This window comes from Talpa europaea (assembly GCF_964194135.1).
Source record: "Talpa europaea genome assembly, chromosome: 5".
Classification (NCBI taxonomy): Eukaryota; Metazoa; Chordata; class Mammalia; order Eulipotyphla; family Talpidae; genus Talpa; species Talpa europaea.
The window spans coordinates 91,133,769-91,150,963 of NC_140071.1; the positions used below are offsets into that span (position 1 = coordinate 91,133,769).

The 17,195-nt window shown below is 35.9% G+C and overlaps 1 protein-coding gene across 3 annotated transcripts in view; it reads left to right on the forward strand.

Moving 5' to 3' along the window:
- Window positions 1-1,849: 1,849 nt before the first annotated feature.
- The window catches only part of MAPK10 (mitogen-activated protein kinase 10), a gene marked incomplete at both ends in the record, with an annotated part of 147,768 nt that continues 132,422 nt past the window's right edge, over window positions 1,850-17,195 (forward strand). For all 3 annotated transcript variants that reach the window (XM_084233479.1, XM_084233480.1, XM_084233481.1), the window contains one exon: window positions 1,850-1,915. In XM_084233479.1, the coding sequence (XP_084089605.1) occupies window positions 1,850-1,915 (66 nt within the window). The remainder of the gene's footprint in view (window positions 1,916-17,195) is intronic.

Consider the following 17,195-nt stretch of genomic DNA (forward strand, 5'->3'; position numbering starts at 1 on the left):
AAAGGCAGCCAGAGCTTCTATTTGCAAGACATGCAGAAATAGAAGACTGATAGAGAATTGTGTTGCAATAGAGATGGGCTTTCTCCCCCAGTTCCTACATTCTCATACGCACAACCAATTGTCTCAGCATGATTTAATGTATATTTTCTTCTCTCTATAAATATCTGTGATACAGATTTTGACATAATCAGTTCATGTATATATGTCTATACTCACACATATCTGTATATGTGTCTACACATGTATATATACAGATATACATACATACAATATACATACACATATGTATATACATATATGTATACATAATCTGTTCCTGGTTTTTGTTATATTAAGTCAATTTCTGCATCAACCTCATCTAGTTTTATTTTCTATAACTTTATAATAAACCCTGATCTTGTGGAGAGTGGATCCCTTTCTACCTGTCCTTGCCCCGCCTCCCAGACAAATACCCCAATAACAAATTTTTGTTCTTCAGAAATTTTTAATTTATTTTTGTAATTTCATTCTTCTTTAGAATGTAAAAATCTGCATATGTTCCAATGTAAAACTTTTTTTTCTTGCTTTTAGACCTTTCCACTGGTCCTGTTTTGCTTCTAAAGTTTGTTTAAAACTTCCCATAGTAAACATTATTTAATTTTCCACTGTGACGTTCACCATAGATAGGTTCTAAGCTTTGTTTCCTATATTCCCCACATGCCTTTTAAAAACTAAATTTCCAGTCTTTAGACATCAGCAGATGGCCTGGGGACAAGTGGTGACACAACTCATTCACTTCTCTGCATGGATTATTTCTCATTGTTTTCAACTTCAGAATTTTTCTTGTATTTTAGTGACAATTCAGCCTCAAATTTTAAAAGATACTCTATTCAATCTAGATATTCCAAACATCAATCTCAGTATAAAACTGTTGGAAAAGTTATATCATTCATATAGCCAGGAACAGAAACCTTGTGTCAGTCATGGTTTTTAAATTGTTTAATCTTACATAATTGTGACTTTCACACAATAAAATTAAACAAAATATGTTCAATTGAACTGAACAAGATTTCAATTGGATTTTAGTGCTACTACTGCCTTTATATTCCCAAATAATACCCAGTAACTAATTTGGCATTCCCACCATTGCATGATTTTTATCTTCTCAAAACTGCAAAATTACACAATATTCCAAACATAATGAAAGTAATATAATTGAAATCTTTGTACTTGCTGCAAAGACTAAACAAATGTTTATATAATACCCATTTTTCTTTAGTCTAATTTTGTATGGTTATACGAGGACAATATGTATTACCATTTTATACATTGAAACATTTATGTTAATAATATGGTATCTTTATACTCTTTTTTGAAACTTGCTTTTTCCCCCATTCAATATCACATTTGAAAATTTGAGCTAATACTGTAGATAGACTGTAATATACTGCTCCAAGTTCTGTACATAATTCTCTTATAAATTACATTTTATCAAATACACACTTTATACAACAATAAACATCTTTTTATTTATCATCTTGAGCATATATTTGAGTTTAAAAAATAGATGTTTAGAGCTGAAAGTGTTTTATAATCGCATGTATGTAATTTATTAGTTATATTTACTTTCTTACATCTAATATTTATGATTAATATTGATTATAGAAGATAGGGCATTTTTAAATTTTAACCTTATATTATTAAAAATTTACAATTTGTGGGAGTACCTCATACTGGTCTGGAGAAGAATTATGCTGAATGTATATGATACCTGTGTAAAACACAAATTATATTAAAGCTTATACTATTAAATAATGAATAATTAGGTGATTTGGAAATTCATGATTCTCTCCTTTTTCTATAGGTATTTATGAGCCTCCATTTATTGTACTACTGCAGTGAACCAATCTTGGATGTGAAAATTGCCTTTTGTCAGGTGTGTGTTCCTTACAGGTAAAACAAGGTACAGTATATTCCCTTGTATTTCCATTTTGCATTCCATCTTGTATATATTCCACACCAAGTTAGCAATTATATAATATTAAAAGTAGCTTAAGAAGTAGAAGTGGATACTTAGATATCTTTTCTTTTCCACTTAGAATAAGAATAAAGAAAATTAATTTTAATGATTATAAATACAGTAATTGCTGTGTAAAATTATTTCAATCAGTATTTTTAATATTTATTTTCAAATCCTTGAAATGAGGCTCTAATTATCAAAATAGTTGAAGTCAGTGTTAATTTTTTTTCGTACTGCTGAGCCCTAAGTGAAGTATGTCTGTTACCCACATATAACAACATATGAGTGGTGCTCAGTTTTTCTCTTGCCCAGTACTAACATGTAGTTAGTAAGAAAGCAAAATCACAATAATGACATATAAAGGTATATTTAGCCTACAGTGGACAATAAGAAGGCAGTGACAATGGTTGGTAGTGTTGTGTGGACCAGATTCTTATCTCCTATGTTCATACAAACTCTTATTCTTAAGATAGAAGGTACTGGGGGAAGACTATACTTACATAGTTATGTAATAGTGTTCCTTTTCATTCTCAGGAATAGTTCCTTGGGAAATGAATTATATGGTAACTATTTAATACCACAAGTGGAGAATTCCGTTTTTCTGTAATGCTTCTCATTATAACTTATTGAACTGTGCTGTAAACAGAGAATATTGAACCCATGAAATAAAATTTAAAAAAAATCTTTGGCATCCGTTGTTTTAATATAATCCTTCTGATTCTAGACATAATATAGCTTTAATATAGAAAATTTGGAAAGTATAAAGGGAAAGAAAACATGGTATATCTATTCTCTTTGAGCATAGGTAGAATTTCAATGGGAAAGTAAAATGTGTTACATGTAATGATTGTACTGATCTGATTTGTGTGAAGTGTTGGAAGCCTCAAGCTTTTAGATAAATTTCTCTTCTTACAAGAATTTACACAATCTTTGTTAGAAATCTCAGGTCTAATATTTACTATTTCAGGTCTAATATTTACTTGTGACTTTGGGCAAGTTACTTAATCTTTGTGCTTCAATTTCCTTATTAGTAAACAAGTGGAAGTTCATATAAACTATAAGGTGATGAGGATTAAATGAGTTAATGTTTGCAGAGCACTGAGAACTGTACTGAAATACTAGTCTGTTAAGAAGGCAATAAATTTTAAATAAATTTGCATTTATCCTTCTGATACTCCCATTGAGTCCTAATGTTTTATTTATTTATTTTTTAAAAGATTTATTTTATTTATTTATATAAGCTGGGCACAGTCAGAAGCGCGGGAGGGTGAGAGAATTCACCAGAGCCAGAGGGGAGAGAGCAGAGCAGGCAGACTGACGAAGTACACTGCTGAGGGGAGCAGCAGGCACGGCAGGGGAGATCTGAGCGCCATGTGGGACCCTTGCCCGGCGGCCAGGATCGAACTGGCGCTGCAGAGGCTGCAGGCAGCCTCGCAACCCAGCGTTCAACCCCTGTGCCACCAGGGAGGCCCGAGTCCTAATATTTTAAATGTCAGTGTCTTGAATGCTCCCATAGTTACATCTCCAACCCCAACCTCTCCCTGAAACGACACTCACATACTCTTCCTGCTCTGTCTGCATCTCTGCCTTGATGTCTCATAAGCATATCAAACTAATATTTCAAATCAAACCCCTGATCTTTCTTCCAAAATTACCCTCTTTTAGTCAGTAAACACTAACTCTATCGTTCCAGTTGCATCAAACAAATTTTTGGAATTATCATTTTCTTAACACTTCTTGTCAAGTCTGTTGACAAACCCAAAATGTACCTGGAATCTTGCCACTTCTCATTACATTGTCCACTATCCCTCTACTCCAAGCTACTGTTGTTATCTGAAGGAAGACCTTCCACCATTTCTCATCCCAAAGTCTCCTATCTCACTTACAGTAAAAACCAAAATTCTTACATTAGTACTCAAGTCTTTACAATGTAGCTACCTAAAAACCACTTCCTTGTATACTCCTCTTAATAAGTCTACTTAACCCAGTTATTTACCATCTTAAGGGTTTTGCTCAAAAAATCATTTTGAGTCTTTTCTGACTATCCTATTTAAAGCTGCCCCTTCCTTGCTGCCTACCCAACACCCTGCCTTTCTTTGATCTCTTTTGTAGCAATTAATGGTAGCTGGTATCCTTCATGTGTTACTTTCTTCCAGCTAGAATGATTTTATCACTCAGGTGGGGGTTATTTCATTGATGTGCTAGAGCACGCTCACACAGGCTCGTAAGAATCGACTTACAGGGCCTTCCTAGTGGCTCAGTGGGTTGAGCGCAGCACTGTGAAGCTGTCCATGGCCTCTGAGGCTCGAGTTCGATCCCTCCGAGGAGCAAGTTAGATCCCCAGCTGGCTGGAGAGCAACCCACATGGCGCAGCAGACCTCTCCTGTCTCGCCCACTGCTCCCCTCAGCAGTGTATTTTGGTATATCTGTGTGTTCTGCTTCCTGCTCTCTCTGGTGACTCTTCTTACCCCCACCCTCCCCATGACTCTGGCCTGCACCCCACTTCTTTTTATTTTATTTATTTTTTTAAGATTGATTGATTGATTGATTTATACAAGCACTGGGTACAATCAGAAGCGCGGGAGGGTGAGAGAATTCACAAGCGCCACAGCGGGGAACAGAACAGGCAGACTGACGAAATACACTGCTGAGGGGAGCAGCGGGCACAGCAGGAGAGGTCTGTCGTGCCATGTGGGACCCTCACCAGTGGCCAGGGATCGAACAGATGCTGCAGAGGCTGCGGGCAGCCTCGCAGCCCAGTGCTCAACTGCTGCGCCACCAGGGGAGGCCCTCTTTTTTTTATTTTTTAAGAAGTGGAGTACAGGTCCTCCCCTGGTGGGGCAGCCTCGTTCCCACAACCTCTGCAGCGCTGGTTCATTCAGCAGCTGCTGGAGAGGGTCCCACCAAAAAAAAAAAAAAAAAAAAAAAGACTCAATTTACATATTTATTCTCAATTTCAGGTCCTATAATGTCAGGTTAATAGATTGAAATTTGTCATGATAAATATATGTACATTGTGGCAATAATTGCTACAAATAAGTTCTCTTTCTTCATCCTCCAGTCAGTTGTTGAACATTTACCAGCACACCCTTAAAAAATGTCTCTTTTTTTAGAAACAAAACAAAGAAACAGCCCAAACAAAATAAAAAAAAAAATTTGGATTCAGAGTGCAGAATTGAGGTTTCCAGAGGGGAATGGGGATAAGAGCAAAGGGTGAAGTAGGTTCATTGCGCTTGATGGATAGTTACTGGTAGTTTGCTAGTGAGTGGGGTGTGAGCCACTGGTACTTCTAAAACCATACAGTGATATAAACCAATGTTTTCTCAATTGAAAGAAAGGAAAATGAATTTGTCTCTTTTTTTACACTGCTGTACTGTAGCTCCAATATTAGTATCTAATGTCTAGTATTAGTATTAGTATCTAGTATTAGATACTAGTATTAGATACTAGTATTAGTATGTAGTATCTAGTATTAGTATCTAGTATTAGTATCTAGTATATGATAGGCATTCACCAAATATTTGTTTAACGAGTGAATGAAAGATACATAGGTTTGTGAATTTATCACAACTGTAATAGTGCTTTGGAGGAAACTAGAAGGTCTGAATTTCTGCTGGAATATCTGGGCTCTATCATCCTCTTGTTAACTCCTGACTGTGAATGCTTTCCTTGCCTCCATGAGCCCATCCATTTCCTGTGGACATTAATACTTAAAAAACAAACAGAAATTTAAGTTCATATTTTATGTATTTCAAGATGAAATAAGAATTTCAAAAATTATAATTAAAGAAATCTTAAAAGATCAACTACTCATTAAATTGAAAAAGTTTTGTGTTGAAGACTTTTTTTAATCAACTCAACACTTGGGGACAAATGTCAATCTTTATTTTTTAAGAATTCTTTTCATAGGGGCCTCCCTGGTGGTGCAGGGGTTAAAGTCTCAGTGCTATGAAGATATTGCCAGCAGCTGGGAGTGAGTTCCACCCCAGCCAGGCCAGGGAGCTAACACACATGGTGCAGCAGACTTCTCCTATTTCACCCGCTGCTCCCCTCAGCGAGACAGACAAGGGATTTAAGTAGCTATGCCTGTTCTGCTCCCCACTCTGTCTCTGATAAATCTTCTCACCCCCTACATCTCTGGTCTATACCCCAGTTCTTGTATGCAAAATAAAAATAAATCTGTTTTTTTTAAAGATTTATTTATTTATACAAGAATCGGGGTACAGGCCCGATGCTCGGGAAGGTGAGAGGATTCACCAGAGACACAGAGGGGAACAAAACAGGCAGACTGATGAAATATACTGCTGAGGGAAGCAGCTGGTGAGATAGGAGAGGTCTGCTGCACCATGTGGGACCCTCGCTGGTCGGCTGGGATCGAAGCTGGACCGGAACTGCAGAGGCTGGGGACAGCTTCACAGCACAGCGCTCAACTGCCTGCGCCACCAGGGGAGGCCCTAAAAATAAATCTTTTAAAAAAGTTTTAAAAAATTCATTTCATGCAAAGGAATAAAGAAAAGAGTATGAACTTTCTTCATGACTGATTTTGCTTACTATGAGATTCCAGTACCTAGAAAATATGCAGGCATATTCTATAACTTTAAAAAATCTTGAAATATAGCAAGCAGAGTATTTTCTAGTTTTGACTGAGAGTATTTTATTTACTTTCCATGTATAATTTAATTTGATACTTCTTTTTCTTTCTTGTACTTCTTGAGCAATTTAAAGAAAGTGGTATAGAGGCAATATTACCTATTGTGTTTTACTTTCTTTTAAAGATAGTACTTTTTTTTTAAATTATATCATCTTTATTGAGGTTTGGGGGTGTAATGTTCACACCTCCTCAGATATGTTACCCACCACAAAAGCACCTGTAGTTTTCTGCCATAGTATATTGGGTCTCCTCTCTCCTTTGCTTTCTACCCCCATCTTCCTTCCCCTTGGTACATTCAATTCTGCAGTTTGATTTCTAGGGCTTCTTTTTTTATAGTTTTGTTATTTTTTTTGTTTCATTATATTCCATATATGATTGAAATAATTGGATATTTGTCTTTCTTCTAACTTACTTCAGTTATCACAAACCCCTGCCCCCCCCCCCACAGTTCCATCTATGTTGTTGCCAATGGCAAGATATCTTTTTAAAAAATAACTGATTTTGGGCCTCCCCGGTGGTGCAGCAGTTGAGCGCTGGCCTGTAAAGCTGCCCACAGCCTCTGCAGTGCTGGTTCGATCCCCAGCTGCCGGCGAGGGTCCCACATGGTGTGCAGACCTCTCCTGCTGCGCCCACTGCTCCCCTCAGCAGTGTACTTCGGTCCTTCTGCTCCCTACTCTGGCTCTGGTGAATTCTCTCACCCTCCTGCACTTCTGACTGTACCCAGTGCTTGCATAAATAAATAAATAAATCTTTAAAAAAAACCTGATTTTTTAATTGATTAGTATTGAATTGTATATATACACCACATATTTTCTTAATCCACTCATCTGTTTTTGGGCACTTAGGTTGTTTCCATAGCTGTAATATTGTAAATAGTGCTGCAGCAAATATAGGAGGGCATATATCTACTGGGGTTTACTTTCAAACTATATTCCTTGGAAGCTTCTCATTTCAGGGAATTAATCATGGATGCTTGGTATGTGGTTATATTTAATTTGATCACCAGCAAGGTTAGTTTGCTCTCATTTTTTTTTGCCACACAGACAATATACATATTTGTTAATAATTAATTAGCGAACAGAGTGTCCAGAACCAGACCTTTTGAGTCCTAATATGAGGATTTTAAATTATGGCACAATTCGATATTTTTGCTATTTTTCAATAGGAATTGACAGAAAATATAGGAAATAAAATTGCCCAGATAGTTATACATATGAAAATATGTGTATTTTATTATAGGCAAATACCTGTAATAAGACATTGACTCAATTCTTTCAAAAAATTTTAATGTGATATTTAATTTATACATTAAATTGCATTATTTCAGCATGTAGACAGTGTAAAAGTCATTCATCTTTTATGCATTCTTTTATTTGAAGAACATGAACATTATTAATTTTTAAGGAGTTTTATTAATTGGTATTTTATGCAAAGAAAACCCAACTAATCAAGCAATGTTTGGTAGAAAATAAATTTATTGTTATAACTGATGATAAAACTTTCTTTATATTGTTAAACAGTAAATGGTTAGTTTTTAGTTTCAACTGGTCTGAATTCTTTACAAAGATCATAAACCTACAGAAAATTGATATTGCCCTCGATCCTCCTGAGAAGTAGGTAAACCTTTTCGGTCTTCTTTTCTCAATTAAAGTAAGAAGAACAGAGCTGCTAGATTTCACTCTATGAATTAAAATAATCTGTGAAAAGTGCTATTTTTTTGGAACTCTGCTGTACTGAGCAGAGGAGTCAGAGTTCTGCAGTCAGAACCAGGGAGATAAACACAGAGTGATAAACACACACACTGCTGGCACCTACAGAACTTTCCACCTTATGATGAGTTGTACAGATTTGTGTATTCTCTCCTAAATGATAACTACTCAGGGGCAGGATCCAGGGCATTCTGATCCTTGATTTCCAAGTCCCTCATTCTATCTTAACACAGTAGATGTTTGATACATGCTTTTGAATGAACGAAGATAAATAAAAATGTTTTAGAAAAAGTCTCCTGAGTAGAAATTTGTTTGTTTTTCAAAGTGAAGTCATTTTCTCAACATCTTTGCATCTTAAATGTGTAATAGACTTAATTATGTTTTGGTGATTTTTTTTTAAGATTTATTTATTTATACAAGCACTGGGTATAGTCAGAAGCACGGGAGGGTGAGAGAATTCACCAGAGCCAGAGTGGGGAACAGAACAGGCAGACTGGCAAAATATACTGCTGAAGGGAGCAGCGGGTATGGCAGGAGAGCTCTGTGTGCCATGTGGGACCATCCCAGGACGCCGGGGATCGAACCAGCACTGCAGAGGCTGTGGGCAGCTTCGCAGCCCAGTGCTCAACCACTGCGCCACCAGGGGAGGCCCTTGGTGATTTTTTAATCACAAATCAGTATTGACCTAACATCTAAAAGCTATCAACATACTGCTCTCTCTAAATATTTACTCATGCTTGATTTGGCTATGAGTCATTTGAAATGATTTCTTAATTTTCAGAAAGTCTGAGGCATAGAGGCTTTGGGTTAATCAACCATTATCAGTTTAAGTAGTTCTAGAAATACAGACTGAGGTCAGTGGGCTTCGTTTAGACTAGGACATGAACATTTTTGTTCCACCATACATTTTATGTGCAAGAAAGTATCTACTTATTGACTTATTACTGGTTCTACCTTCATTTATTCAACAAACATTTACTGTATCTTGTAGAAAACAGAAATACAGGCTGAATGAAATGGTTACTTCATTCTCAGAAAGGGTATAGTTGCCATAGTTCTCTCAAGCCAAAAGAGGGAGAGGGTACTATACTGACAAAAATAAACAATGGAAAACAATATTACCTCAAAAGAAAACAAACAAAAAAAGCATACCTCCTAGTCTAAAGCACAGGAGAGAATAGCCAGGCCAATAAATATAAAGAAAACCTATTGCCTTTTGAGTTGAAGATAACTGAACTAAATAATAATGAGTCAGAAAAACACATACCTCTATGCTGCCAAAGTTCATTGAATGCTTACTATGTTTGAGGACTTTGTTAAGATTTCGCCTAATTTGATCTTCACAATACCATTTATTATCAGAGAATAGAATCCAATTGTGTCTGTAAAGCTCAACCATTACACTAGACAGTCTTCCTTTAGTCTCATTATGACCTTGATAGCTTCCATTGCTGTACAGAGTTTTGGCTGAAGTGAGTAGTAAATAAGTTTAACAAAGAACCAAAATACGTACTATGATTAAATACAAAGAAGCCTACAAGTATTGGTCAAGAAAGGACTTTTATATGAATTCTAAAAGGTGGTTGTGATACTTAATGTTTGAAATATTTCTAGGGATATGACAAAAGTAGCAATCTCTTTATGGAGTTCTTTTTGTCAAATCTGTTCAATTTTTTTGAACTCTTAGTTTTTTTTGACATAGTACATCGTTATATATGATATTCAAGATAGAACATCTTGAATTTTTTTCTAGTTAAAAGTGTATATCTGGGCCTCCCCTGGTGGTGCAGTAGTTTAGCACTGGGTTGCAAGGCTGCCTGCAGCCTCTGCAGCGCCAGTTCGATCCCCAGCCACCGGCAAGGGTCCCACAAAAAAAACTTTATTTTAGATCTTGGCGAGATTATCTGCCACCCAAAGCACCAAATTTAGACACTGACTTTATATATGTATGACTTAAGGGATACATTTAAAGATCTTGATATTTTATAAATGAATGACTATGGTTTTGAGATATAATCCTTTCCATTTTAGTTTTCATGTAATGGAGAAAGAAAAATGTTTACATTAGTTTCTCCTCAATACACAGGGTTTCCTCTCCTATGTATTATTTAAGGAAGTCAAATTCTGAGTTTCCTCTTCATCTGTTGTGATATTTACCACTCTTATCTTCATTTTCTAAAATTTCCATATGCATGCTTTAGTACATGGATTGTCTGTGGGTTACATTATTTAAGACTTGGAAAACATTCTAAACACATGACCCGTCTTTTTTCCCCACCTTTCTTGAGGTAATATTAGTTTAAAACAATTTTGTATGTGATGTAGGGGGATAGGTTCATACCTCTTCCCTTGTTATATCACCACACTACTGCCCAAATCCAAGCTCCCATAGTCCTTTATCATAGACCCCTGTGTCTGCTTCCTCCTTGCTCATACCCCTACTTTATTTACCCCTTTAGTAGCCTCAATTGCAGCCATAATTATAGGATTTTGGCTTAGTTTTGTAGTTCATAGTAGGTTTTTTTTTTGCTTTTTTTTGGTTTTCTCTCTATTCCACATATAAATGAAATCATTCAATTTTTTCCCTGACTCACTTCACTCAGCGTAATTCTTTTCAGTTCTATCCATGTTGTTGCAAATAGCAAGACTCTATCAATTTTTATAGCCAAGTAGTATTCCATTGTTTGTATATACCACATCTTCTTAATCCATTGGTCTATTGATGGGCATTTAAATTGTTTCCATAACTTGACTATTATAAATAGAGCTGCAATGAATGTATATATAATCCCTTCAAATTAATAATTTTGTATTTTTCAGATAGATATCTAGGAGTAGAATTCCTGGGTCATAGGGAAGATCTATTTTTAATATTTTGAGAAAACATCACACTTTTTTTCATTGGTGCTGGATCAGTCTCTATTCCCACTAACAGTGTAGGAGGGTCCTTATTTCTCCAAACCCTTGCCAATATTTGCTGTTTGTTGTTTTTGTTTGTTTTTTATATGGATCATTATCACAGGAGTGAGGTAGTATATGACTGTGGTTTTGATATCCCTGATAATAAGTAATATAGGGCAATTTTTCATGTGCCTGTTGGCCATCTATATGTATATCTTGGAGAACTGTTTATTTAGCTCCATTTTTTTGATTGGGTGCTTTGTTTTCATTTTCTTTCTTTCTTTTCTTTTTTTTTTGAGTTGTGTGAGTTCTTTGTAGAGCTGGTTATTAGACTCTTACCTAATATGTAATGTGGAATATTTTCTCTCATTATTAATATGTGTTTTCATTTTAATGATATTTTTTCTGTACTAAAGCTTTTTAATTTGTTGTAGTCCTGCTTATTAATTTTTCTTTCTTGTCCTTACCACTGCAGGGGAATCCCCAAAGCCATCATTGCGGCCTGTATTGTAGGCTGTATTTTCTTCTCTGTATTTTATGGTTTCAGGTCTTATATCCAAGTATTTGGTCCATTTGTAACTAATTTTTGTGTATGTTGTGAAATAGTGGGTTAGTTTCATTCTTTTGCATGTACCTGTTCAGGTTTCTTAATAACACTTGAATAGACTTTTCCTCCTCCATTATATATTCTGGGTTCCTTTGGCAAAAAATAACTGTCTATATAAGTGTTTATGTCTGGACCCTCAATTCTATGCCATTGACCTATGTATCTATTTTTATTCCAGTAGGATACTGTTATGATTACTGGAACTTTGTATTATAATTTGAAGAATTGTGACTGTAAATATCTCCATTTTTCTTTTTTTTTGGTCAGGATTGTTTTGGCTGTTTGGGGTCTTTTGTGGTTCCATACAAATTTCAGCAATTTTTTTTTTATTGATTTGAAGAATACCACAGGAATTTTGATAGGGATTCTGCATATTGCTTGGGGGTTGAGGGCTATTTTAAAAATATTAATTCTTCCTATCTGTAGGCACAAAATATCTTCCCATTTCTTTGTGTCCTCTATTTCTTTTACCAGTGTCTTCTAGTTTTTGTTGTATAAATCTTTCATCTTTTTTGCTAAGCTTATTCTTATGTATTTTTATTTCCAGATGTGATTGCAAATGTGATTTTTTTCTCGATTTTTTTCTCTGTAGTTTGTGGTTTTCATATAGGAATTCAACTGATATTTGCATGTTGATTTTTGTAGACTGTTACTTTAATGTACTGATTTATTATTTTTAATAAATTTTATGGAGTTTTTAGGGTTTTCTGTGTATTTACAATGTCATCTGCAACTAGTAATATTATTACATCTTCTTTTCCAATTTAGTTTCCTTTTATTTCTTTTTCTTGCTCAATTGCTTTGAATAGGATTTCTAATACTATGTTGAATAATATTGGTAAGTATGAACATCTTTGTAACCTGATGTTAGAGGAATGAGTTTTTCACTATTGTATATGATGTTAGTCAAATAATAGTAAACTTTGATGATATTTTCCTGTAAGCTTGTACAATGCTAAGAAATTTATATGGATTATTTCACTTAACCTTCCCATTAGTCAAAAGAAAGAGATTGTTGCCCCCATCTATAATAAGGACTTTAAGTCTATTGAGTGTAAAAATCTTGCCCAAGAAAGACCTCACAGGCAGGATTCTTAGAGAAAAAGCTGAAATTTTATCTTTGACTGAAGTTCTTAGTTTAGGATTTCTCAACTGCAAAATTTGAATGCTAAGTCCTATGGAAAAATGTGCCTAGTAGGTATTCAAACAGTACTTGATTATTCCTTCCTATATAAAGAACAGGCAAACAGAAGCCATGCCTGCTTCATTGATTACTGTTACGTGTTTTTCCATGTAACTGTAATTATTAAACATAATCTAAGTTTTTATTGCATTATCAATTTGTTTTAAGCCATTAATTCTTCAGAGTAGCCAATTTTGGGCAAACAAATGCAAAAGTGATATAGATTCCAGGCTTTAATCTTCTTTATATAGTGACATATCAAGAAACAAAGTGGGTAAAACATGTTCCTGACAGAAAAAATTATAATCCTAAATGTCATTAAACAGTATTGCCTTAAATAGCCCCCTTTACAACTCATATGCAAATAATTTGGCTCAGATTTAAAATGGATTGAACACATGCCTTTCTTCTATAACAAGCAGAATAGCAGACATTGTTTCTGCTAACTTTATATAACAATCTTGGTGTAGCATCATGAAGCAATGCAATCTGTTGGTCATAACTATGAGAAGGAATAAATAGCTCAATGTATTTTGTGCCAAAAACATAATCACCACTCTTGACAGATACTTTTTCGTATCCAAATGACAGTACTGAAAGACTATCCAACAGATTGACAAGAAAATTTTCTGGAGATACAATTTGTAGTTAAATTTTTGCTGTCCTATTGATATAGTGATACTGGAATGCTTGGCCAATAATAGAAAACAGAATTTGAGAAGTAGTTTAATTTGTCAACAAATTGAGGAGGGCAGCAGACTAGTGTCTGGAAGACCACTGGCCTGCTCTTAGGCAGAGTGCTGGGGTATTTATGTAGAGTTACAGGGGAGTAGAAGGGGAGAGTGGGCATGTCCATTCTTGTGACACAAACGGCTGGAGTTTCTGCTTGGCACCAGCTTGCTTTCACCATCATCTGATGGTCAGCAATTCAAATGTTATCTTTGTAGTAAGCTCTTTTCTTTTGGAATGTAAAAAAGCAGGATTTATTAAGCCTACAGGAAAAATAAAGGAAATAAGAAATCTGGTCTGGTGGGACAGAGAGAGAGAAATATTTTTGCTGCATCAGTAGGTCAATGTGATAGCCATAGCTGGTTCAGTAGGGCCTGGTGTATTGTAGGAGCTCAGTAAATGTTTAAAAATGAATGTAATCAAGACATTTAAATTTCTAGTGGCTCCAGATCTCCAACTTTCTTTAAGTTTTATTTTTTTATTTTATTTGTGCATAAAAGAACTGGGGTATAGGCTAGAGTTGTAGGGGGTGAGAGGACTCACCAGAGACAGAGTGGGGAGCAGAACAGGTGGATCTACTAAAATAAACTGCTGAGGGGAGCAGTGGGTGAGACAGGAGAGGTCTGCTTCTTCGTGTGGGTCGGCTCCATGGCCGGCATTGAACTCAAGCCTCAGTAGCTGGCAATAGCTTGATAGTGCTGAGACTAACTGCTGCGCCTCCAGACAGGCCCTAGATCTCCAGCTTTCTATCTCAAACACAAGATTCTGTACTTCAACTCTGAATTGTTTAATGCATACTTAGTTTCAAACTCTAGACTTAGCCAACTGATAAGTAGTTATAGAGGAAGACATGTTATTCATTCTTTTCTCTTGGTTTCTAAAGCTCTATTCCTGTAGTTCACATTGTCATGAGAAAACTACAGTGCCGCTCTAAATTGTTTTACCTTAACTAATAAATATTTAAAAACCAAAGAACACTTATTTTAGAATTGGGCAAACCTCAATTTATATTAATTGGCACCACTAATTAATAGCCTTAAGACTTGGAGTCAATTAACAGCTCTGCATGTATGTCACTTTGCTCATCTCTTGGGAGGGTTAAATATAGTAAATAAAGGTAATCTGAAAGGTAAGCAATTAATGCTAATTCATCTTTTTCATAGTCTTATTGAGTTTATATATATTATATGAAATATTTTTCTGTGACTTTGATTTAAAAATATATTTACAACATTGTTGGATTCCAGTTTTATTACAGAAATAATTATTGAATATATATTCTTCATGTTAAAAGTTATAGAAATTGTACCTTTTCTATGAACTGGCATTATTTTAAGAAATTAATGAATCACTGTGATGTGTTGTATTATTATGTCCTCTGGAAGCATGACAATGCTCAAGGCAGTAAATACTCATAATTTAAGTCTTCTGGTAAAACTGTCTACTCCCACCCTACTTTATTTGCCACTTGTTCTTAAAACTGGATTTGATGATTTCATTGTTCCGATATTGTCTATGGTAACATCACAAATCCTTTTGGGAACTACAGAGTATAAATAATAAATGAATGAAAGAATAAAATGACTTGGGTCTCCCTGGTGGTGCAGTGGGTTGAGCACAGTGCTGTGAAGCTGTCCATAGCCTCTGCAGCACAGGTTCGCTTCTCAGCTGGCCAGGGAGAAACCCACATGGCGCTGCAGACCTCTCCTGTCTCACCCACTGCTCCCCTCAAGAGTGTTTTCAATTCTTCTGCCTGTTCTGCACTCCGCTCTATCTCTGGTGAATTCTCTCGCCTTCCTGCATCTCTGGCCTGTACCCCAGTTCTTGTATAAATAAAAAAAAAAGAATAAAATGACTTGCTCAAGATTCCACACATATTAAGTTCAGAACTAACTCAGACTTGGTGTTATTTTCTTCTATATCATTAACAAGAAAGTATGGGGGCCTCCCTGGTGGCACAGGCAGTTGAGTGCAGCGCTGTGAAACTGTCTGCAGATTCTTCAGCGCAGGTTTGATTGGCCAGATAGGGAGACACCCACATGGTGCGGCAGACCTCTCCTGTCTCCCGCTGCTTCCCTCAGCAGTGTGTTTCGGTCAGTCTGCCTGTTCTTTTCCCCACTCTGTCCCTGGTGAATCCACTCACCTTCCCGCACATCTGGCCTGTACCCTGGTTCATGTATGCATGAATAAATAAATATTTAAACAAAAAATAACAAGAAAATATGAAAGTGTAGCTCCTAAAATTCATTTTTTTAAAAGATCTATTTATGGACCTCCCCTGGTGGCACTGCGGTTGAGTGCTGGGCTGCAAAGCTGCCCACAGCCTCTGCAGCACTGGTTTGATCCCCAGCCGCCAGCAAGTGTCCCACATGGCACACAGACCTCTCCTGCCGCCTGCTGCTCCCCTCAGCAGTGTATTTCGTCAGTCTGCCTTTTCTGTTCCCGGCTCTGGCTCTGGTGGATTCTCTCACCCTCCTGCACTTCTGAGTGTACCCAGTGCTTGTATAAATAAATAAATTAATTTAAAAAATCTATTTCTGCTACAGAGCTGGGGTGTAGGCCACAGCTGGTGGGGGGAGAGGAGGTGAGAGGATTTACCAGAGACAGAGTGGGATAGCTACTAAAATTCCTAAACCTCAATGTTTTTGGCTTAGGCACTGGCAGTAACACAGCACAGACATGCACAAATGAAAATGGGGAGAGAATGCTTGTGGAATGTTGGTTTTTAAATTTGAGAAAAATACAATCAAGGGTTTGGACACCTTCAGAATAAAATAAGTACTGTAGGAAATGTTCTTTTGCAAATTCCATAACTGTAGGGTAGGGATGAAACTGATGACAGGGACTTATTGCATGAGACCCTTTCTTACAGGTCTGCATACAGTGCAGTATTTTTTACAGAACTGATTATATTCACATTTTCTCTCTGCCTACCAAACTGCCAGAGCAATCAAGTCTTTTAATTTAGCTTTAAAAATTTTAGCAACTGAGACACAGAGAGGAAGTGAGTTTGCTTTGAATTTTTGCAAAAAGAATTCTACTATATCCACATAGATATAATTGTTTGAGCCATTTAAATATAAGGTTAATATTCAGTGGAGGAATGAGTTATTTTTTAGAAATCATTTAATCAATAGAATAGACTATTCTAAACCTACAATTATTAAGGAACTGTATTGATATCCAAAAGATATTACCATGGTGATTTATGGTTTTTAAATACAAAATTGTTTCTTTATAATTAACTTTTAATCAAAACTCTTAATTTCTACTCTGGAAAAAGACTTGCCATTTTGATGTGCATTTATGAATACTTGTGAATTTCATACATGTCTCCCAAATGTTTTAGGAAAAATTTAATAAATAGGTAAGGGAATGTTTATTTTCATAAGCTAATTGACAGAACACTATAATGT